The 23,145-nt window shown below is 41.0% G+C and overlaps 1 protein-coding gene and 1 pseudogene across 2 annotated transcripts in view; one reads left to right on the forward strand and one right to left on the reverse strand.

Moving 5' to 3' along the window:
- Nucleotides 1-23,145, reverse strand: part of Myo1d (myosin ID) — a 307,808-nt gene that overhangs the window by 211,022 nt on the left and 73,641 nt on the right. For both annotated transcript variants that reach the window (XM_031353808.1, XM_031353809.1), the window contains exons 2-3: nt 5,242-5,450; nt 283-376 (exon numbers count right to left, since the gene is read on the reverse strand). In XM_031353808.1, coding sequence (XP_031209668.1) covers nt 283-376; nt 5,242-5,450 — 303 coding nt within the window. The remainder of the gene's footprint in view (nt 1-282; nt 377-5,241; nt 5,451-23,145) is intronic.
- On the forward strand, nt 10,640-10,945 carry LOC116078528 (annotated as a pseudogene).

The following is a 23,145-nucleotide window of genomic DNA, read 5'->3' on the forward strand; positions in this document are numbered from 1 at the left end:
TTCCAAGAGCTCTGCTGAGGTTGGAAACTAGCTAGAGCCAGGACACTTTCAACTATTTCAAAGTGGTTCTAATTTTTAAAATATTTTTACAAGAACTTGATAAAACTGGAAATTGATATAGTAATAGAAGTAAAAGCAGAAATATAATATGCAATGTGAGAATCAAAGCAATTTACACATCAAAAAAAAAGAAATGCTTGCTGCCAGTCAGTTGAAGCCTTGCCCAGTGTGCGTACGAGGTGAGGCCATGCCCAGCCAACCCGCGACCTTGAGGTGCCTTACCTCTCTATCTCTGCTCTCTGGCTGGGGTTGGTGATGGCGGCGATATACTGCATGATGTACTTACTGGCCTCTGTTTTACCAGCTCCACTTTCCCCTAGAGGGAAGAATTGGGCAGGGGTAAGCTCACTGTCAACAGAGAAATTTAAACCTTTGATGGTTATTCATTTAAAACTCTGTGTTACTTTCTCTTCCACCTTCCCCCTCCTCTCTCTCTCTCTCTCCCTTCCCCTCCCCACTTTCTTATTAACTTATTTTGTCCTGGGCTGCTTCTAATAGACAGAAACATGTCTTTAAAAATGACAGACGTCTGTGTTCGTTCAGAGATGATGCACCTAGCCCTCAAGAGACTGGAGGTCACAGAGTTTAGAGGTCAGGTGGGGTGAGGGGTAGGAGCATCCATGTGGAGACAGGGGGTGGGGAAGAGGTGTGGGATGTAGAGCAGTTAGAGGGTAGATGGGAGGGCAGGGAATGGAATATGGAGGGTAAAAAAAAAAAATAATCAAAAAAATTAAACTGAAAAAAAAAAGACTGAAACTTTAGAGTTCTAGCATCGCAGAGAATTATTGCTGAAAACATCAATGAAGCATCTGAGTTTCAGGAGGAACAGTGAGATTTATCATTAAAGGATTTTTGTTTTTGTTTCTGTTTTTTTTTTTTTTTTTTTTTTTTTTTTTTTTTTTTTTGGTTTTTCGAGACAGGGTTTCTCTGTGTAGCTCTGGCTATCCTGGAACTCACTCTGTAGACCAGGCTGGCCTCAGAAATCCACCTGCCTCTGCCTCCCAAGTGCTGGGATTAAAGACATATGCCACCACCGCCCAGATTCATTAAAGGATTGTTATTATTAAAAACAAAACAAAAGACAGAAGCAAAATTAGAAATTTCAAATCAATATTTAGTTGAGTAAAAATATATCAAGGGGGGCTGGAGAGATGGCTCAGCAGTTAAGAGCACTGACTGTTCTTCCAGAGGTCCTGAGTTCAATTCCCAGTAACTACAGGGTGGCTCACAACCATCTGTAATCGGATCTGATGCCCTCTTCTGGTGTGTCTGAGGAGGTCAACAGTGTACTCATAAATAAATCAATCTTAAAAAATATTTATTCAAAAAAATATATCAAAGACTAAATTGTGGTAAGCTAGTTCCTTATACTATACACCAAAGTATAGCAAAAACTGCTATACACCTAAGTATAACAAACTAAGATGGTGATCCAGACAGTAGCTTCAGCTACATTCATATAACCTTATTTTCTACAGAAAAATTTCTTTTTTAAAAAATATTTATTAATTTATTTATGTGTATGAATATACTGTAGCTGTCTTCAGACACACCAGAAGTGGACATTGCATCCCATAAGAGATGGATATGAGCCACCATGTGGTTGCTGAGAATTGAATGCAGGGCCTTTGGAAGAACAGTCAGTGCTCTTAACCACTGAGGCAACTCTCCAGTCCAGATAAGTTTTCTTGAAATTTATTGGGAATAAAGTAATTAGTTAAACAATTAGAGTCAGGTGCACACGGGCCCAGCTGCTCAGAAAGTTGAGAAAGAAAGCATGACCACAAAACCCAGCTAGATCCAGCCTTAGTCAAAAACAAAATAAAACAAAACAAAACAACAACAACAAAAAACAACAGAGTCTTAAACTAAATTACAGCAATTTTAATGAAAAAAGAAAACACCAAGCTTGAGACGCAAGGCACCACAGGAAGTATGTAACAGGTACCAGTGTTGGTAGTGGAGGGATCAATTTAGAAGTTCCTTCCATGAGCTTAAACACCAAAATTTCACTCACTGAGCTTTCTCCCAAGGTAATATTTTTTAAAGTAGTTTAACCAAACAGTATAAGTCTCCCAAGGCTCTAAAACTATTTTTTAATAAATTATGTTATGGCTAAAGTTGGGCAGATAGATTAATAAAGAATTAGATAAAAAATAATTACACAGTGGAATTGCTAAAGAGAGTGTGCTAGTTTTATGGAAACCTTAATGAAAAATATATCCACTATACATTGCTGAACGAAAAAACTAACTTTGTAATGGCAGATATATGCTTTTAATTATGTATTTGTGTTTATTTATATATGTGTGACTATGTACTTACATACAGAGCAAAAAATATACGAAAGGGCACACGCTAACAACCTGCTACTTCTGGAATTTTGGGGGACACAACTTCCTCTCCCCCTCTTTCCCTGTCAGATGGGTCCCAGAGGATCCTTTCCTACAAAAAAACACAGCTCTTGCCATTGCTCATGGTTGTTCACCATGACTTGATACACTGACCCATGACTGAAGATACACTTTGTGCTGGACATGCAGAACTCAAGCTGGAACAGACCTGGAAGCTTTCTCTCTGCTTGCTTGCTTTCATTGTACCCTGAAGGTTCTATGTAGGCTGCTGCTCTTTGGTGTTTTTCAACAATGTTACTCAGCTATGAACTCTGTGAGCTACATTGATGGCATGAATGTTAGGGGGGTAACCAATTACTATCTGATTGGATTTAAGGCCTACTCCACAAGTGGAAACTTATGTACAGTACTGTAAACTTAGCCAAGAACCTGTGTCTGGGGAAGTCATGGTCCTAGGGGAAAATTAACTATTAATACTTTTATAAATGGACCGTCTTCTAAATACTCATCTTTATACCCACAGGCTAATGCATCTCTCAGTTGCCATCAGAGAAGCTTCTTTTTGCAGTGATGGTGGATAACAGAGACTCTCAACTGATCTATCTAAGTGCACAGAATAAGGGTCTGTGCCGGGCTTAACCATAATGAGGTATCTGTATCACAAAGTTCAAGGAGCATTACGGAAGAAGGGGTGGAAAGATTTTAAGAGCCAGAAGTTGGGGAGGACTGCTGTGAAACGGGGTCTTCAAATCATGACAAGGCCTTCATACTCATAACCCATACTGAGATGTTGTGGTTGCCTCTACAACACCATGAGAGTTTCTTGGGAGTCCACATTCTAGCATGGGAAAGAAGCTCACAAGGCCCACCTCTGGCTGAGGGGCTATCAACAGTTGATGGCTACTTAGGGGAAAGAGCATAAGTTCTTTTTAGGGGTGTGGATCCTGGCAGGTTGACCATGCTCCAGTGGATAGCCCTACATCCATGTGTATAAAGTCAGCAACAACTAGAACCAGGTGCGTTGTAAACAAAAAAGAAAATGAGGTTAAAATGGTAGTGGTGGGAAGAAGTGGAAGGGAGGGAATTGGGGGTGATAATGATAAAATACATCGATAAATGATAATTAACCATCCGTAATGAGGTCTGACACCTTCTTCTGGTGCATCTGAGGGCAGCTACAGTGTACTTTAAATGTAACAATAAATAAATCTTAAAGAAACAAAACAAAACAAAACAACCCAGGCAGTGGTGGCGAATGCCTTTAATCCCAGAACTTGGGAGGCAGAGGCAGGCGGATTTCTGAGTTCGAGGCCAGCCTCGTCTACAGAGTGAGTTCCAGGACAGCCAGGGCTACACAGAGAACCCTGTTTCAAAAACAAAACAAAACAAACAACCCCCCCCAAAACCCAAAAACAAAACAGTATATTCCTAGGCTATAATTCTCCAATTCCAACACTAAAATATTTAATCTTTTGACCCTTAACATTCTTATCTGTAAAGTAGAAAAATAACTATGTTACATACCACTTAAAGTTGTTTTGATAGCCAAAATAAAATAATGATCATAAAAATATTTTGAAAAGCACAAAGCCACTAAAGTAAATGGGAGGACTTATCAGCATCAGCAGAGATTCCTACAGCTTGAGAGGCCACCCGGGGCCAGGGAAAGATACTTTCCTGTCCTCACTTTACTAGGCGAGACGCTGCCAAGGGCTCAGCACCGTCTGCGTGGTGAGGCTCTCATTCTGTGCATGTGGGCTGCAGCTCACCCTTTCCTCCCTGAGCTTCAGAGCTTAGGCCCCAAGCTCAAGAAGCCCATTTCTGCCTGTGTTTGCACCATAGCGTCAGCCTCCAGACACCTGTCTGACTCCGAGGCACACGAGTGCATCATTGACTTGGTTTCATTCTGTTAACATCTGAACTATCTTTGATATGCTTTATTTGACACTTTTTTGGTGCTTCAGATAGGAGGAATCATATTCCATGCTGGCCCGAACTACAAGTAACAAAAGGCATGCAAGTATAATGTGTTCTCTTTTTATCTGATGAGGCCTTGTTATGCTGCTTGGGCTGGTCTTGAACTCTATGAGAGTTCAAGCAATCCTCCTGCCTCAGCCTTCAAAACAAAGACTAAAGGATGATCAAACATGATAGAAATAATTTGAAGTATTTAGTGTTCACTACTTTTCTGGGCCCTATATTTTTTAGGTTTCTAAGATTAAAAAAATAATAATAATGAGGATCTTATCAATTGTGTGAATTCTTTCTTTTTTAACTTTTATTCCATTATGATGAGAAAAGTTACATGATTTCTATTTATCTGAACTTGTTAACATTTAAAAATATATTTTAAGTAAATAGAATTAATCACATTCTTGTTTCCCTTTTTAACCCCAACTCCTCCCAGAGACCCCCTTCAATACCTACAATATCTTTTTTGTCATATTTCTTAAAATTTATAAAATATTATAACAATAAAAATAAGTATTATAAAAGTTGTTTGATATAAAACAACAATCAATTTAACAGTCTTATGTAGATGCTCATCTACAGCAATGAATTCTTTTTTTTAAAGATTTATTTATTTATTATTATATCTAAGTACACTGTAGCTGTCTTCAGACACACCAGAAGAGGGTATCAGATCTCATTACAGATGGTTGTGAGCCACCATGTGGTTGCTGGGATTTGAACTCAGGACCTTCAGAAGAGCAGTCAGTGCTCTTAACCGCTGAACCATGAATTCTTCTCCAGCCCCATGAATTCTTGAGTAGAAAAAATTTTTTAAATACCTTTCAACTTTGGAACCAGGGCCCCCTCCAAATACCTGATATCATAATACAGGTGTCTTTTGACCGCCTCTTCATAGCCTTGTAAGCAGCGTCAGCTATAGCAAAGAGGTGAGGAGGTCTCTCATATAGCTCGCGACCTTTGTATTGCTCCACTGTGTCCCTCCCATAGATGTTCAGCACCTTGTATGGGTTCACAGAAACAACCACTTCTCCAATGAATGTGTAGATGCGTCCTTTCTCAAATCTGCACAGAAGCAAGAACAAAAGGTAGCTGTGGTTACACAGATGTATGGATTCTTTCCTCTTAGCTTACTAGCAAATAAGCCCGATGTTCCAAGAGCTGTTTCTGAACTGACAATTTATCAGCTCTCAATTTACTTTTAAAGACCACGTTACAGTTTAGGGTGGTGACTTGTGTCTATACTCCCATCTCTTAAGATGATGAGACAGGAGGATTGCTGTGAGTCAAAGCCAATGAGTTCCAAGCCAGCTTGAACTACAGAATGAGATTCTGTCTTAAACATAAGCACAAATACAACACAAACAAAAATGCAGCCTATGTTTGGATCAGTCATAGCAGCTTATGTTTATATTCAGTTCTCCTAAGGCTGAGGCAGGAGGATTACTGTGAGTTGGAGGCCAGCCTGGGGTACAAAAAGCTCATAAAAAGCAACTAACAGCAGAGACCTTATCTGATGTGGTGCCCTTCAGGTGCCACTAGTGAGAAAGGTCAGTCGGGCTTAAAAGCCAGGCAAGAAGAGGAACTTAACACTTCCAAGGCTGTGAACTTCCCCTTCCTAAATACAGTCAATCAAGAGAGAAACACCCACAGCTCTACGAGGAAAAGAAATGGAAGTTAGCCGGGCAGTGGTGGTGCACGCCTTTAATCCCAGCACTTGGGAGGCAGAGGCAGGCAGATTTCTGAGTTTGAGGCCAGCCTGGTCTACAGAGTGAGTTCCAGGACAGCCAGGACTATACAGAGAAACCCTGTCTCAGGGGAAAAAAAAAAAAAAAGAAATGGAAGTTAAATCAGGTCTTGAAACTTAGTTTACTGGATTTTCAATTTAAAAAGGCCTGTTCGCATTTATTTCTTCTCCCTCGAGAAGCCTCACTAAATTGTCAGTAAGGAAAGAGACACAGTAGCTCCACAACAGAAAACTCTATAGGAGACACTGCTGATAGAAATCACTCTGGCTTTGTAGTGACTGCTTAGAATCCCATGGTGTAGATACAGCACGATTTATTCAGTGGTCTTCCTTCCCTCCTTGGACTATGAGCAACACTGCAGAAAACCCCTGGACACACAGCTTACAAACCAGTGGGAAGGACTCTCAGGAACGGGACAACCGACTGAAAATGTCTATATTTTTAAGGTATATAATATGGGATCACACTTACATGTGTGTCTATCTCTATGTACATTTGATAAATGAGTAGATGTATGCATGGCAAGATATTATAGAAAATATGGTATGTTTATCTTTATATACATACAGTGGGGTAGTATGAACGGGGGAATGAGGAGGCTGGTCAGAAGATGCCATAGGAACAAAGTAAAAACAGCAAAGCCTCAAGACTGAAATTATAAATAGGGATGATACATCTGTTCAAAAATTGAATATAAAAGCATAGAAAACCCACACATACTATTTACACAATAACCCACACCTATAAGCATGTACAAGCCAGAGCTTAACTGTTTCTCTCAAGTGATTGTTACCAATACACTCCACCTGCTGAGAGGCACAGGCAAATACAGTCATTTTTCAGCATCCATCGAAGATTGGTTCTATGAGCTCTCACAAATAACAAAATCCTAGGATATATAAGTACCTTATGTAAAACATCCTAGATTGCTGGGCAGTGGTGGCACACCCCTTTAATCCCAGCACTTGGGACACAGAGGCAGGCAGATTTCTGAGTTTGAGGCCAGCCTGGTCTACAGAGTGAGTTCCAGGTCAGCCAGGATTACGCAGAGAAACCCTGTCTCAAAACAAAACAAAACAAGACAAAACAAAACAACCAGAAACCAGAAAACAAAAAACAAAAGTCCTAGATTTGTGTAACACCTTTGTACATACTTCTCCATATTTTAAATAATCTTTAGGCTGTAACAATTCTTCATCTAATCTATGTGCTATCTAAATAGCTGTTACATTTTTAATCTGCAGTTGCCTGGATGTGAGGATACAACATCTGTGGGAATGGAGGGAAGATTGCATCTCACTATTTTTTTTGTTTGTTTTTGTTTTTGTTTTTTGAAACAGGGTTTCTCCGTATAGCCCCTGGCTGTCCTGGAACTCACTCTGTAGACTAGGCTGGCCTCAAACTCAGAAATCCACCTGCCTCTGCCTCCCAAGTGCTGGGATTAAAGGCATGCGCCACCACTGCCTGGCTGCATCTCACTTTTTTTTAAAATTAGATGTTTTCTTATTTACAATATTTCCTTTCCCAGGTTCCCCCCCTCAAAAAAAATAAAATAAGAAAAAATAAAATTAAAAAAAAACCCCAAAACTAAAATAATCCCCTGTTCCCTCCCCCCTCCCCCTGCTCACCATCCTACCCTCTCCTGCTTACTGGCCCTGGCATTCCCCTACACTGGGGCATAGAACCTTCACAGGGCCAAGGTCCTCTCTTCCCATTGATGACTGACTTGGCCATTCTCTGCTATATATATGCTGCTGGAGCCATGAGTCCCCCTGTGTGTACTCTTTGGTTGATGGTTTAGTCCCTGGGAGCTCTGAGGGTACTGGTTAGCTCATACTGTTATTCCTCCTAAGAGGCTGCAAGCCCTTCAGCTCCTTGGGTCCTTTCTCTAGCTCCTTTATTGGGGTCCCTGTACTCAGTCCAATGGATGGCTGTGAGCCTCTACTTCTGTATTAGTTGAGTACTGTCAGAGCCTCTCACTTCTAAGAGCTGAATGAAGAGTGCTCACACAGGCAAAATGCCAGTCCATGGGTATATTTATAACCCATGGACAAGGAGAAATAACTAAGCATTTGGGACTGATAGGCAAAAATTTTAAACTTCCTTTAAGATAGGAAGTTGTCAGCTATAATTAAGACTGGAAACAAACAAATACAGCCATTGTGAATAATAAATTAGAACAAAGATTTTTATCAAGAAGTTAGCATGTACTTAAATAAGTACCAGTGAGGTTTCCTGTTTGCTTTTTTATTGTGGTTTCCTACTGACAGTCAAAACTAAGCTTCGGGATCCTTCTCCCCTGGGCCTGACTGCTCACATTCCTAACAGCAGCGAGACCTTGTAAAAGTGACTTAACCTCCTTGTGTTTCAGCCTCTCCAGTTGTATAGTGGTAAGAATTATATCCCTCTATCCCTCGAGCACTGAATAAGTGTTTTTCCCCCTTTTCAAAACTGGCAATTAATTTTATTGTTCTATTATGTTATCCATGAAAGTGATGGCTATTTGCTTGTATTGAGACAGGGTTTCTGGCAGCCAAGGTTGGCCTTGAAGTATGTAGCCAAGGTTGGTCTTTAATCCCTGATGTTCCTGCCTCTATCTGAGTTCTGAGATTGCAGGTGGATGTCGATTCTTTACCAAATGTTTTTATTTTTATTAACACTGCCCCTCCTCAAGAGCCCTGTTAGCTACAAGAATGGACTAAATGATCAATATGTCAACTGCAAGCCACCAACAAGATATCTATCTATACAACTTACATTTAGGGACCCAGAAATATGAAGCTGGAGAGGTGGCTCAGTGGTTATGATTGTGTACAGCTCCTGCAAAGGACCAGAGTTCGGTTTCCAGCACCCATGCCAAGTGACTCACAATTGACTATCATTCTCAGTCCATGGGCTCCAATATCCCCCTTCAGCCTTCCAAAGCAACTGTGCAAATCCTCCCCTCAAGAATATACATATTAAACAATCCACAAAGAAATAAGAAGTAAGATTCACTACTCAAGTCTCTCTGATTGGATCTGCAAATATGTAACATAGGCTAAGCAGGCATCATCAATGAGCCCAGGTCAAGGTTGTTTATTTTTCAAAACATCCCAAATAGAAAAAAATAAAAAACAAAAACAAGCAACAGGGAGTTATGGGGAAAGTGACCTCATGAGCTCAATACTCTGACTTAGAGGCATCATAATGCACTTTCTTGCTGGATAGTTCTTACAGCCACTAATGGGATCATTTCTGAAATTCTGGTATTAGTTCAAGTAAATATTTTGTTTATTTCTAAGCATCACTTTTTCAAAGTATAATCAAAACACACACAGTATCAGGTTAAGCATGGTGTGGTGGCTTATGCCAACAATCTTCAGTCCTGGGACGCAAGACAGGATATCAAGGGCAGCTTAGACTACATGGTGGGACCTTGTTTTAAGAAGGTATACAATGTATAAGCCATTTGTTTACAAACCACGTTATTTATGAACCATAATAGTAGTTCTATGTACTGACTTGAAGGGCATTTCAGAGGCTCAACAAAATATGACATTAAATAAATGTTTCATCAATTTGCAAAACTGATAGAAAGTTATTTTTGAATTCTAAACTGGCTATCAAATGACTTTGAACTTGGTTAGGTCTCAAAACTACCACTAGATGGTGCCACTATACACTGTATTATCCTGTGCAATTTCAGAAGGCTTTGGTGTCTAAGGTGGAGGGGAACAGAAAAATAAAGCAGTCGGTGCTCTCTGGGCTTTGTTTGGGGAGGATCTGCAGTAATTACACTGGAAGATGAGCAAGAGACACCCCGCTCCAAAGGAACAATGAAAGTATTTTCTATGATCTTTGTGTGTAAACCTGTTATGACAAACTGTCTAGTTCGTACTACAAAGGGTCTAACCCTAGATATCAAAATGGGAAAGAATAAGAAAATAAATTGTAACAACAGAGAATAAGGGGAAAGACAGTAAAAACCATGTGCTATAGGAGCAAGTGTTATCACAAAAAACTCCTTCCAAAGAGGATTCCTAAAATCCTTAACTGTCATAGTCTTAACTTAAAAACTTAAAAAAAAAAAAAAATTATTGAAACAACTAGATATTTTCATTGGCTTCTAAATGAAATAAAAGTTCTAAAACATTTTTAATTAATATGTAGCAATGGAGAAGATATTAAAGACAATGCTGTTGGAAGACAAATGTACAAAAGCTATGGGCTCTGAGACACGTGGTTAAAAATATTCTAGTTCAATTCATTCACATCATTTGCATATAGGAACATTGGTAGGAGTCAGTCAGGATGCAACAGCTCCTTCAGACCGGTCTCAGAGACCATGTACACAGCCTACAGACAAAGCATGCGTGCACAGGAGTGTGAGTGCGTGACCTGAGCAGAGCAGGAAGCCATGCACGGTGTTCATGGAGTAGATGCTGCTGGAAGCCTGGTGGAGTAAGTGTAAATTTGATGTGTCTGGGCAGAGCTCTAGGTCCTTGTTGCTCGAGGGTCGGGTCCTCGCGTTGTGCGGGGATGGCGCTCGCCGTTCGAGTCGTGTATTGTGGAGCTTGAGGCTATAAGCCCAAGTATCTCCAACTCAAGGAGAAGCTAGAACATGAGTTCCCCGGATGCCTGGACATCTGTGGCGAGGGGACTCCCCAGGTCACCGGGTTCTTTGAAGTGACAGTAGCCGGGAAGTTGGTTCACTCCAAGAAGAGAGGTGATGGCTATGTGGATACAGAGAGCAAGTTCCGGAAACTGGTGACCGCCATCAAAGCCGCCTTGGCTCAGTGCCAGTGAGCCCTAGAGGCAGGGTCCCGAAAACTCCTGGCCGGCCTTCCTTGGCAGCCGCTTCATGACAGGAAGGACTGAAATGTCTCAAAGACCTGTGGTCTTTCCTCGATGTTCCTGCGGCCACCAAGTCAGGCCAGAGATGGATTCTGTGTGTGGGTGCCTCCCCAGAATCCACCTGTGCACACACCCTGCCTGGCCCTCCTGCCCTCTTCCTCACCTCTCTCCTCTTCCTCACCTCTCTCTGAATTCCCCCATGTCTCCCACCTACCTACCTGCTTTGCTTTCCCTTCTCCACCTCAAGACTGCAAGAAGATAGGCAGCCATGTTGCCTGGTGTACCCGGTTGAATAAAGGTTGGATGAGGCAAACAAAACAAAACAAAACAAAACAAAACAAAACAAAAAAAACAAACAAATTTGATGTGTCTGGACACAGGAATGAGCAACAAGGTCTGTAGTTAAAGAGTGCAATCTTTCAACAAAGGGTGGGCAACAGAAATTAAGGATGGAGAAATCATAATTATTTTAAGGGGAAACAACACAATATGAAAACTTACCAAGTATAAGAGATAAAATTTCATTTAATTTTAAACTGAGTATAAGACAAAAATGGAGTTATCTCCGATCAGATCCTCCCTGACTCTCTTGCTTCTTTCTTGACTTTTCACAGACTTACTCTACAGCTCAAACTAGCCTAGAACGCATTAGTAACCCAGGTAGGCCTCAATCTCCTGCTATAGTTTCCTGAGGGCTGGCTTTACAAAGTGAGCCACCACAACTGGCTTCGGATTGTGTTTCACATGTACTCTTGAGGCTTCTAAGTCAGATTCACTCACTAACAATTCGTTGGTGCTCTGGCTTGACTTCATCAAGTCCATGGAATCATTTTATAATCAGAAGGAAAATTCTCTGTGAGTGTGTATTTAATAAAAATCTTTATTCATGGGCACTGTTCATTTGTTTTATGAGGAATATATGCTTTCTGAAATAATGGTGCTTAATCATAATTGAGCTGGCCTGTCTTCCTCCCTTTGCAATGCAAATGAAACCTTCTGTGGCTGTAACATCCTAATTTCTCAGGGGAGCGTCCCGTCCATCTATGCTGAGGCATACCTTTTATCTCCATTCTATCCCCTCTGCCAGCTCCAGTCTGGATCCACTCTGGTACTTCAGTGCACTGTCTAACTTCCTTCAGTAAGTTCCTCATGAACTCAACTTACTGTGAGAGCTTCGACATCACAGTTTCTCTGTCGGCAGGCAGCATTTGGCACAGAGTCCTAGTGTCTTACAAGCATCTTTTCCTGGCTTCTGTGAGCTCACATTTGCTGGGTTTCCCCACTATTTCTCTGGTTTTCTTTTTCAGGTTCCTTTACTGCCTTTTCTTTTTCTGTTTATCTCTAAACACTCAAGTTCTCTGGGACTGACTTTAGGATCAACCTCAGACACCAACCAAGGAACTCCTGTCTAAGAATAACAATAGAAGAATACCTTGACTCTCTGAAATCATCAATAAGAGCAGACAAAACCACAAGAGAAAGTATTACCTATTATGAAATAAAGCCACAATTCTGAGCCACTGCATAGAAAGGTTGTGGGTGCCAGAAACGGTGATATAGACCTGTGATTCTAGAACTTGGGGACTGAGGCAGGATGATTGTCAGTCTTATCTACATAATGAGTTTCAGATTAGTCAGGGCTAGATAGTGAGACTGTGTTCCCTTCTTAGAAAAAAGAAAAAGAAAAGAAAAAAGAAGGAAAAAAGAAAATCGAATGCTCTGAAAAACAGACCTAGCAGAAGAGGATGCTAACAGAGACCAGTCTCTGCTGTCTCAGCACTGAGGAACAAACATGCTCTAAAAGAAGGCAATGGTTTCTAAATAGCTAAACAAAAAAATCTCTAGCTAAGAATGGCAAGGTCACAGTATGCAGGTGCCTTCAGAACAAAATTAGTCTCATTAAGTACATACTTCTAAGCCACTGAAAGGTGGAAATCAATCAATATAAGAATAAAAAATGTTTTTACTTGAATGGTATAAAGGAGAATAAAATGTGCAAAAAATTTGTAGATATTTTTCTATAGAAATAAAATATAGGGTACAGAGCTAAACAAAGAATTTTCAACTGAGGAATATCAAATGGCCGAGAAACACTTAAAGAAATGTTCAACATCCTTAATCATTAGGGAAATGCAAATCAAAACAGCCCTGAGATTCCACCTCACACCAGTCAGAATGGCTAAAATCAAAAACTCAGGTGACAGCAGATGCTGGCAAGGATGTGGAGAAAGAGGAACAGTCCTCCATTGCTGGTGGGATTGCAAGCTGGTACAACCACTTTGGAAATCAGTTTGGCAGTTCCTCAGAAAATTGGACATAGTGCTACCTGAGGATCCAGCTATACCACTCTTAGGTATATACCCAGAAGATGCTCCAACATATAATAAGGACACATGCTCCACTATGTTTATAGCAGCCTCATTTATTAATAGTCAGAAGCTGGAAAGAACCCAGAGGAATGGATATAGGAAATATGGTACATTTACACAATGGAGTACTACTCAGCTATTAAAAATGATGAATTCATGAAATACTTAGGCAAATTATGAACTAGAAAATATCATCCTCAGTGAGGTAACCCAATCATAAAAGAACACACATGGTATGCACTCACTGATAAGTGGATATTAGCCAAAAATCTCCAAATACCTAAGATACAATTCACAGACCACATGAAGCTCAAGAAGAAGGAAGACCAAAGTGTGAGTGCTTTGGTCCTTCTTAGAAGGGGAACAAAATACTCACAGGAGGAAATATGGAGATAAACTGTGGAACAGAGACTGAAGGAAAGGCCATCCAGAGACTCTCCCATATATATTCATCCCATATACCAAACCCAGACACTATTGTGGATGCCAAGAAGTGCATGCTGAAAGGAGCCTGATATGGCTGCCTCCTGAGAGGCCCTGCCTAAGCCTGACAAATACAGAGGCAGAATCTTGCAGCCAACCATTGGACTGAGCACAGGGTCCCTAATAGAGGAGTTAGGGAAAGGACTGAAGGAGTTGAAGGGGTTTGCAACCCCATAGGAAGAACAATAGCAACCAACCAGACCCCCCGTCCCCAGGGACTAAGCCATCAACCAAGCCATCAACATGGCTCCAGCTGCATATGAGCAGAGGATGGCCTTGCCAGGCATCAATGGGAGGAGAGATCCTTGGTCCTAGAAACACCCTTATAGAAGTAGGGGGAGGGAAGATGGGATAGGGGAGTTCTGGGAGGGGGGCAAACTGGGAAAGAGGGTAACATTTGAAATGTAAATAAAGAAAATAGCCAATAAACAAAGAGAAATAAAATAGATATGTAGCTTTTTAAAAGACAAAGGGAATGGTAACAGGTAATAAGAGATGAAATGGCTAGAATTCATTATATACATATATGGAATTACCAAATCAAGAAAAAAATCTTGGGCTGGTGAGATGGCTCAGTGGGTAAGAGCACCGACTGCTCTTCTGAAGGTCCTGAGTTCAAATCTCAGCAACCACATGGTGGCTCACAGTAATCCTTAATGAGATAGGATGCCCTCTTCTGGTGTGTTTGAAGACAGCTACAGTGTACTTACATATAACAATAAATAAATCTTTAAAAAAAAAAAAAGAAAAAGAAAAAAATCTTTAGAAAAATAAATAAAAGGGAGAATGAATGCCAGGCAAATAGACAAGGATAAGGAGGAAAAGGTTTTAGATAAAGTAACCAAGATGGAAAGATAAAATTAAAGTATGATAAAGAAAACTCAGAACTGGAATAATAACTGCTGATCACTTATTGGTGCCCCAGACAGCTTACCCACCTGGTAATAGTAATGTTTGAAAACAGTAAATATGAAACGACAACAAAAATCAGTAACTGCAGACGCTGGTGTCTAATGCACACAAAGCACACGAACTAGGAAGTCAAGCAAGAAGGGAGCCTTCCAGCAACCACATCTCCCACCAGAAGATGCAGAATGGCCCTGGCTGGCTCTGACTCTGGTGACTGCTCAGTATCCAGTACCTTGGTTCAGCTGGCTAAGCACAGCTGAGGTGTGACCAGTTAGCCTCTGTCCATCTCCAGGCATCTTCTGCAGAGCTGGTGGTATCCACTTGCTGTCCTTTCCCCACCAGGATGTGGATGCGGTGGTTTGCGATCCACTTTTTTTGTGCCACCTCTCCCCACTGTCTGTGAGTGAACTCTGCCTCTGGACATTGGTGGCATCACTTAGAGCAGGACTGCTTAGTTATTAGATTCATTTTCTGTGAGCTGTCTCCCCCTTTTTCATATGTGAACAATAAACTGTGCGTTTGAAAATGGAAAAAAACAAACAAATCAATACCTGGTAGAAAAAATAGACAGCAGCTTGGAAAAACCAAAAGCACAAGGCATTAGTGTGGGGGAATTGAACTGCTTGAACTGCAATATTAGGAAGTCCTAACCATCTTGTGATGCAACCTTATTTGGAAACAGGGCTTCTGCAGATGTAATCAAGATGAGCTCATTAGGATGCACTCTAACACAAAACTTTAAAGAAGAGGAAACGTCACATGTGGCCACATACGGCCATGTGAGGCAGCACAGGTCAAGGAAACAAATACTATCTACCCACTCCAGAACTAGAAGAGCCCATAAAAGGCTGCCAGAGAGAGCTTTGTTCTGCTCAAACCTTGATTTTGAACTTCTTGTGTTGGGACCATGGACAATAAATCCCAGAGCAACCCTAGAGATACAGTTTTATCAAAATGAATTCCATGAAGATGCATCTTTAAGCCTTCTTTCTTTTTGTTTTAAAGATTTATTTATTTGTTTTATATGTATGAGTACACACTGTAGCTGTACAGATAGTTGTAAGTCTTCACCTGGTTGTTGGGAATTGACTTTTAGGACCTCTGCTCACTCTGGTCTACTGAGCTTGCTCTGGTAGACCCAGCTCACTCTGGGTGTCAGATTTTATTATGGGTGGTCATGAGTCAGCATGTGGTTGCTGGGATTTGAGCTCAGGACCTTTGGAAGAGCAGTTGGTACTCTTACCCACTCAGCCATCTCACCAGCCCTCTTTAAGCTTTCTTAAAAAAAAAAAAAAACCTCAATCAAGTCACTAAGATATACCTCCTTTCCTATCATCAAGTGACTCGGCAGTGAATAGTGTTACAAGAACTTGAAGTCCTGAAGTCCCACAAGCACGGTGGTGACTACTCTCACTCCTGATCTACTCCTCGAATTCCACCAAGTGTGACCTGAAAATATACAGTGATTCGAAGTGCCTGATCTTCAATCATTTCAGTGAGAAGCCACACCCACTGAATGTGACACCCAGAAAGTGGTCATGTCACATCAGTACCCCATCATCGTATGGTCTGGAACACATATTCTTTCCCCATCTCAAAGCTCACATCTGTTTTTTCCCTTGCACACAGTAGTTGTGACAATAATTTTCAGGGGAACAGAGATCTCATCCATCCTGTTCATTGTTTTACCTTCAGCTTGAAAGGCGGTCTATATTAACAAGGAAACATAAGGCAGAAAACATTCCTAGTGGGTCACTAGGGCTGATAGTGAGTGGTTCCATTTTCATTTTCACCCCTTGATTCCCGAGTCTGTGAATCCTGACTGAGAGTCTGTGAGAAAGAATACCTTACACTGGACTCTGATTTAAGGCATATACAACCTTCTGGAGAAGCCAGCTTCAGCCTGATAGGCTGTTGACACCCAAGTGGCACTTTAACTCTAGCTTTCTTTTTGGGTTCTGCAGTCCTAGAAGTCTTGGTTCCAGAGGGAAGAATGCTTCTGTCAGGAGGCACAAAAGCACCCATTGAAATGGTAGTCAAGATTTCTCCTGGCATTTTGGGCTCCTAGTGGCTTGAGTCAATTGACTAAGAAGGGATGAACAGCGACAGGTGGAGGTGTGACTGATGCAGACTAACAAAGGGTAACTGGGCCATCTGAAATGCAGATCTCTCAATACATCTGCAAGTATTACCAGGACCTGTGACTAAAGTCAATAAGGAACTACAACCTAATCCAGGCTGGGTGATCAATAGCCCAGACCCTTTAGAAATGAAAGTAAAGGTCACTCCTCCAGATAAAGAACCAAGACTCATTAACATGCTTGCCAAGAGCAGAGGAAATGCAGAACGAGTAGTAGAAGAAAGGAGTTATAAATGCCAGCTTATAATCATGTGATCAGTAACAAATTATAATAGATGTGAATTTTTTTGTTCTATTAACATTATTCTTGTTCACACATTAAATAGGAATTTGTGGCCTTTTTCTATTTATCACTGCAAATAGAATGTTTTTACATAACACTGATTGAGATCATATTAGAGGTTACGCATTGGTAAACCTATATCATGATATTTAAGTTAAGGGACATTAAAAGATTAAACATTCCCAAAAGGACTTTGCTGCCAAAGCTCTTAGAAGCCCAGAAGAATGGAGTTCAAGCTCCGGCCAGTGCAAGACTGGGTGTTACCCTTGCTGGGTTTGATTTTGCTTTGATGTGACTGTTCATTGCTATGGTCTTGTCTTTTCTCTTTTGGAATAAAAATCTCTATTTGGTACCACTATACTTGAACGGATATTTAAATGAGCTTACCATTAAGAGACTTGTGACTTTTATAGAAACTCACAGGAATCTAAAAGGGTGAGCCTAACTAAGACTCTTAGCATTGATAAGACTCTTAGGGACAGATTTAAAGCCTAAACTGATCATCTCCTGTAATCAGGCAAGACTTCCAGTGGAGGGATTGGGATACCAACCCAGCCACAAACCTTTGATCTATAATTTGTCCTGCCTACAAGATGTGTTGGGGTCAAGGTAGTAAAGAAATTGTGGGTGTGGCTACCAATGACTGGTATAGCTTGAGACACATGCCATGAGAAGGAGCCCACCCTTGACCACTGCCTGGAGGGCCAGAACCCAGAGGCTGGACAGCCCAGAGACCTAGGATAAGAAATGATTCCTAATGGTATTCTGTTCTACTCAGAGATTGGTGCCTAGCTCAGTTGTCATCAAAGGTGCTTCACCTAGCAACTGATAAAAACAGATGCAGAAAATCATAGCCAAACATTAAGTGGAGCTCAGGGAATCCTGCAGAAGAGGGGAGGAAGGACTGTAGGAGCCAGAGGGTTAAGGACACCACAAGAAAACCCACAGAATCAACCAACCTGGTACTCACAGAGATGGAACTACCAACCAGAGAGCCTGTATAGGACTGACCTAGGTCCTCCACCTTTAAGTTACAGTTGTGTAGCTTGGTCTTCCTGTAGAACTCCTAACAATGGGAACACGCTCTATCTCTTACTCTTTTGCCTACTTTAGGGACCCTTTCTTCCCACTGGGTTGCCTTGTCCAGTCTCAATATGAGGGGAGGTGTCTGGTCTTACTGCAACTTGATATGTCACGTTGGTTTATATCCATGGGAGACCTGTCCTTTTCTGAAGAGAAATGGAGGAGTAGATGGGGAGTGCAGGAGAAGAGAGGGAGGGGAAATTGCAGTCAGGATGTAGGAAGGGGTGGGGGAAGGGAAGGTGGAGGGAGGAAGAGAGGGATGGAGAAAGGAAGAAAATTTATATTTAAAAAGAGATTTGTAACTCTTAAAGAACTTGGACTTTTAAAGATTTGGTGGATTCTAAAAGTAGATTATACTTGGATTATGAAATGAACATGAGACACAGAGACAAAACAAGCAGGTTTGAACTGAAATTGGAGGAACCGCGTACTATGGAGTAAAGAGGGGGGAGGAGGAAGAAACAGTATCATGTGCACCCCCTAACTCTCCATCAGGATACTGAGAAGGAATGACACCCAGATGGAGGTGTGCAAATATTATTCTTACCTAATAGGATCCAAGGCTCCACGGAAATGAGTGGAAGTCTTCACAGACTAAAAGAACCATAAGATGAAGGAGGGAAGTGCTCCAAGAATGGCAGCTTTACTGGTCCCTCCCTGGGATCACCTGAGAAACTGCCTTGTAAAGAAACAATGCCAGTGACAGAGTTTAATTCACTGAACACAGTAAACACCAGACTGACAACTAAGGAGATGAACAAGGCAGGAGGTGCATCTCCTTACAGGACAATGTCTACGTACACAGAGGGCACAATGTTAGATCAGTGGATGCCGAAACCAGCAGTTACAGTATGACAAGGGACAGGGTACTTAAAGAGCCTCAGAGTAACTCCCTTCAAATTAATTCTTAATTACAAAGGGAAAGATGATAACTTTATAGCAGAAGAAGTTTATGAACACTTAAAACAAGTTATAGCCGGGTGGTGGTGGCGCACACCTTTAATCCCAGCACTTGGGAGGCAGAGGCAGGCGGATTTCTGAGTTCAAGGCCAGCCTGGTCTACAGAGTGAGTTCCAGGACTGCCAGGGCTACACAGAGAAACCCTGTCTCGAAAATCCAAAAAAAAAAAAAAAAAAAAAAAAAAAAAAAAAAAAAGAAGTTATTAAAAATTAGAATCACAAGGCTGGCGAGATGGCTCAGCGGGTAAGAGCACTGACTGCTCTTCTGAAGGTTCTGAGTTCGGATCCCAGCAACCACACGGTGGCTCACAACCATCTATAATGAATTCTGATGCCCTCTTCTGGTGTGTCTGAAGATGGCTACAATGCACTTACATATAATAAATAAATAAATTTAAAAAAATTAGAATCACCAATACTAGAAAAAATGATATGTGCTTGTGATGGTTAATTTCATTATTAACTTGGTCTGGGCCACAGGGTGCCTGAAGGCTTAACTAAAATAGCACTTTGGGTACATATGTATGGGCGTTTCCAGATGAAATTAACCTTCTAATTAGTGGTTGGTTTAAAGCATTTTCCTCCCCCAGCCTGTTGAAGATCTGAAGAGAATAAGACACTACTCAAAATAACAATAAAACCATTTTTTCCCTCTTGTCTGTCTCTGAGCTTGGATACCAGATTTCTGCCTTTGGGTTTAGACTGGACCTGATATCATCAGCTCTCTTGGTTCTCGGGCCTTCAGACCCAGGCTGAAAACTGTGTTCCTATCTTTCCTAGGTCTCCTGCCTGCTAGCTGTAGACCACAGACTTCCCAGCCTCTGTAACATACAAGTGGATACCCTCCAGTTAATCTCTCTCAATCTCAATTTCTCCCACATATACCTTTCATCTGATTGGTTCTCTCTCACCAGAGAACCTAGGTTAATTCATATTTGGGAAACAAGAGCAATTCTGAAGGAAGTTTTAAAATGTGAGGGTTTTCTGAGCTGTGAAGTTTCTAGAACAGGTCCTCTAACCTGATTGACGGCTCTGCTACAGATGGTAAAGATGGAGTCCATAGACGACAGGGATGACAAGATACAAAAAGCAAGGCCATGGCATACTCTTTGTCAGCCATTTATAAGAAGCAAGCAGCTGTGTGTGTGTGTGTGTGTGTGTATGTGCATGGTATTCCTGAACATTTTTAGAAATCCAAAAAATGTGCCATATGTTGCTAGGCAAGGTAGTGAGAGAAAAGAGTGAGCTCTGGGATCCCAGTTGGACTGAAGAGCTGGACACATGACCTGAAGGAGGCTTCTGAGCAGCTCCAAGGCTAAGGACCCGGAGATGAGCAGGGCTCCCTGTTCAGATATAGGGAAGAAGGCAGAGCAGTGAGTGCAGCAGCCACTCAGAACCTGAACCTCATCCAGAGCCAGGAAAGAAGGCTGACACTAGAAGAGATTTACAAAAAATAACTGCAGAGGGCCTGCTTGAGAAAACAGCAGGGCTGGGTGGCGTTCCAGAGTGTAGGGCCTTAAGGAAATGTGATAAGTCAATGAATGGCACAACCCCAGTTTGAATCAGAGTAAGTGGAAATTGCTTTTAGGACATTACTGGAACGGCTAATAAAATATGAACACTAGCTAAGAGTTAGACACTGATTTGTGACAAAATTACATTTCCTGATTTCCATCACTGCACCGTGGGGAAGAGAATATTCTTGTTTTTAAGAAACATGCCTCAAATTATTCACTGGATAATGATCTCTCCAATATATTCCTCAATAATAAAAAATAATAATTATATGCTTACCTAAACATATAAAAAGAGAAATAAGCTTAGACACTGAGGAAAATAAAAAAAAAACTGGTGAGGTATTAAAATTTGTTTTTTATATTATGCTTTACATAAATCTGAAATTAAAGAATGAAAATTGAAAATCTAAATTCTAAGCCTCTTTGTTTTGCAAATTGAAATATCTATAGTTGTGACACAGTGATATAAACTAGTGAAAGACTGAAATCATAGAAAAGATTGTTAACCAACACTTGTTACTGTGGACAAGTATAAATATGTGGTGTTTATTTTACTGTGAGCATATATGCTTGTGTACCTGTATAACACACTTCTACAATGAAAAATGCCGGTTTAAATGCTACTTGCAGGAGCTGGAAAGACAGGGGAAAGTATTTCCCTCACACACTCCTACAGCTTTCCTTGTCAGAGGTAACTGGTGCTGCAGCATTCCTGTGAGTTTCTCTGCAATCGTTTATGTACACACAACTTTATGTGGGTCTTAAAACATTATCCGTTTGTGTGTAAATGTACAATGCGTGTGGGTGAACACATGCCACAGTAACATGTCACCAGTTCTTTCCTGCTACTTGGTTCTGGGGATTAACCTCAGGTGTCAGGCCCCAACTGCAGGCTCCAAATGCTTTTATCTGTTGAGCTAGCACACCACCCAGTAATACTTTTGGCTTTTTTTGTTTGTTTGTTTTGTTTTGCTTTTTAAACACTTTTTTTCCTAATTAAAACATTTATCTTGGCAAAAAGGTCTTATATAAGCAGATAGATAAAAGTCTTATTTTTAAGGGACTGAACAGTATTGAGTTCATCTCTTGGACATTCATATTGTTAACCAACACTTGTTACTGTGGACAAAGTATAAATATGTGGTGTTTATTTTACTGTGATCATATGCTTGTGTACCTATATAACACACTTCTACAATGAAAAATGCTGGTTTAAATGCTACTTGCAGGAGCTGGAAAGACGGCTAGTTGTTCTTGCAAAGGACATGGGTTTAGCTCTCAGCACTTACATGTGGCTCACAACTGTTTGTATCTCCAGTTCCAGATGATCTGAGGCCTTCTGACATCCATGGGCACTAGATATGCACATGGTATACATACACACACACACACACACACACACACACACACACACATGCAGGCAAAAGTTCATACATATAAAACAAATACATTTTAAAAAGTTTTGGGGCTGGTGAGATAGCTCAGTGGGGAAGAGCACCGACTGCTCTTCGGAAGGTCATGAGTTCAAATCCCAGCAACCACATGGTGGCTCACAACCACCCATAATGAGATCTGACGCCCTCTTCTTGTGCGTCTGAAGATAGCTACAGTGTACTTACATATAATAAATAAATAAATCTTTAAAAAAAAGTTTTTAAAAGCTACATGTAATTTAAACTTATGAATTATTGTCAAAATTCTTCTCCAATAAGATAATCTAGTTTATAACTGTATTTACAATGTGTGAGTTTCTAGTTCTGGGTGTTGGCTTTTTAACCACTGATCCTGGACTATTTTGAAAGGAGGAGAGCCTATACTACACAGTTCTATTTTCAAAGTATACAAAACTTTGACCCCTTTGTTTGCCTGCTCATACAGAGTTTACTGGGGCGACTGGCAACTTTAGCGAGGCTCAGTTCACCTTCCCAACTCTTAGATGAATACTTCTCCCAAAGGCAAAAGCATCTTTTTCCCCCCTACTTTTCAAAGTCATGGATTCCACACAACGGAGTCACTTAGTTGATTCACTTTGTAGGACTCTAGGCAAGGACTGTGTGCTGGAAAGAGAAGGGGCATTAAAGTCATAGCCCTGGGGCCCAGGGCCCTGGCCTTGAACCCTCATCACTGACTGCGTGCATTCATATAGACCTGAATGTCACTAAGTGCCCAGGAGCCTGGCACTCAAGGCAGAGCTTGAGTTGGGAGAAACAAAAATCTATGCTACACTGTTCCACACTTCACGTAAACTGACAATGCCACACAGTAAGCACAATAATTGGGTTTAAAACTTAGTTATTTTAGAAACCACTCTTTTGTTCCTACTTTCCCCTCCATACGTCCTCAATCACATGGTTTCAGAAATTATTTGAGGCAATAACAGAGACAGAAAGAATGCCACTGCTTAGAGAAGGAAACCTAGCCCAGATTTAAAAG

The sequence above is a fragment of the Mastomys coucha genome, unplaced genomic scaffold (genome assembly GCF_008632895.1).
Source record: "Mastomys coucha isolate ucsf_1 unplaced genomic scaffold, UCSF_Mcou_1 pScaffold5, whole genome shotgun sequence".
NCBI classification, from domain to species: Eukaryota; Metazoa; Chordata; class Mammalia; order Rodentia; family Muridae; genus Mastomys; species Mastomys coucha.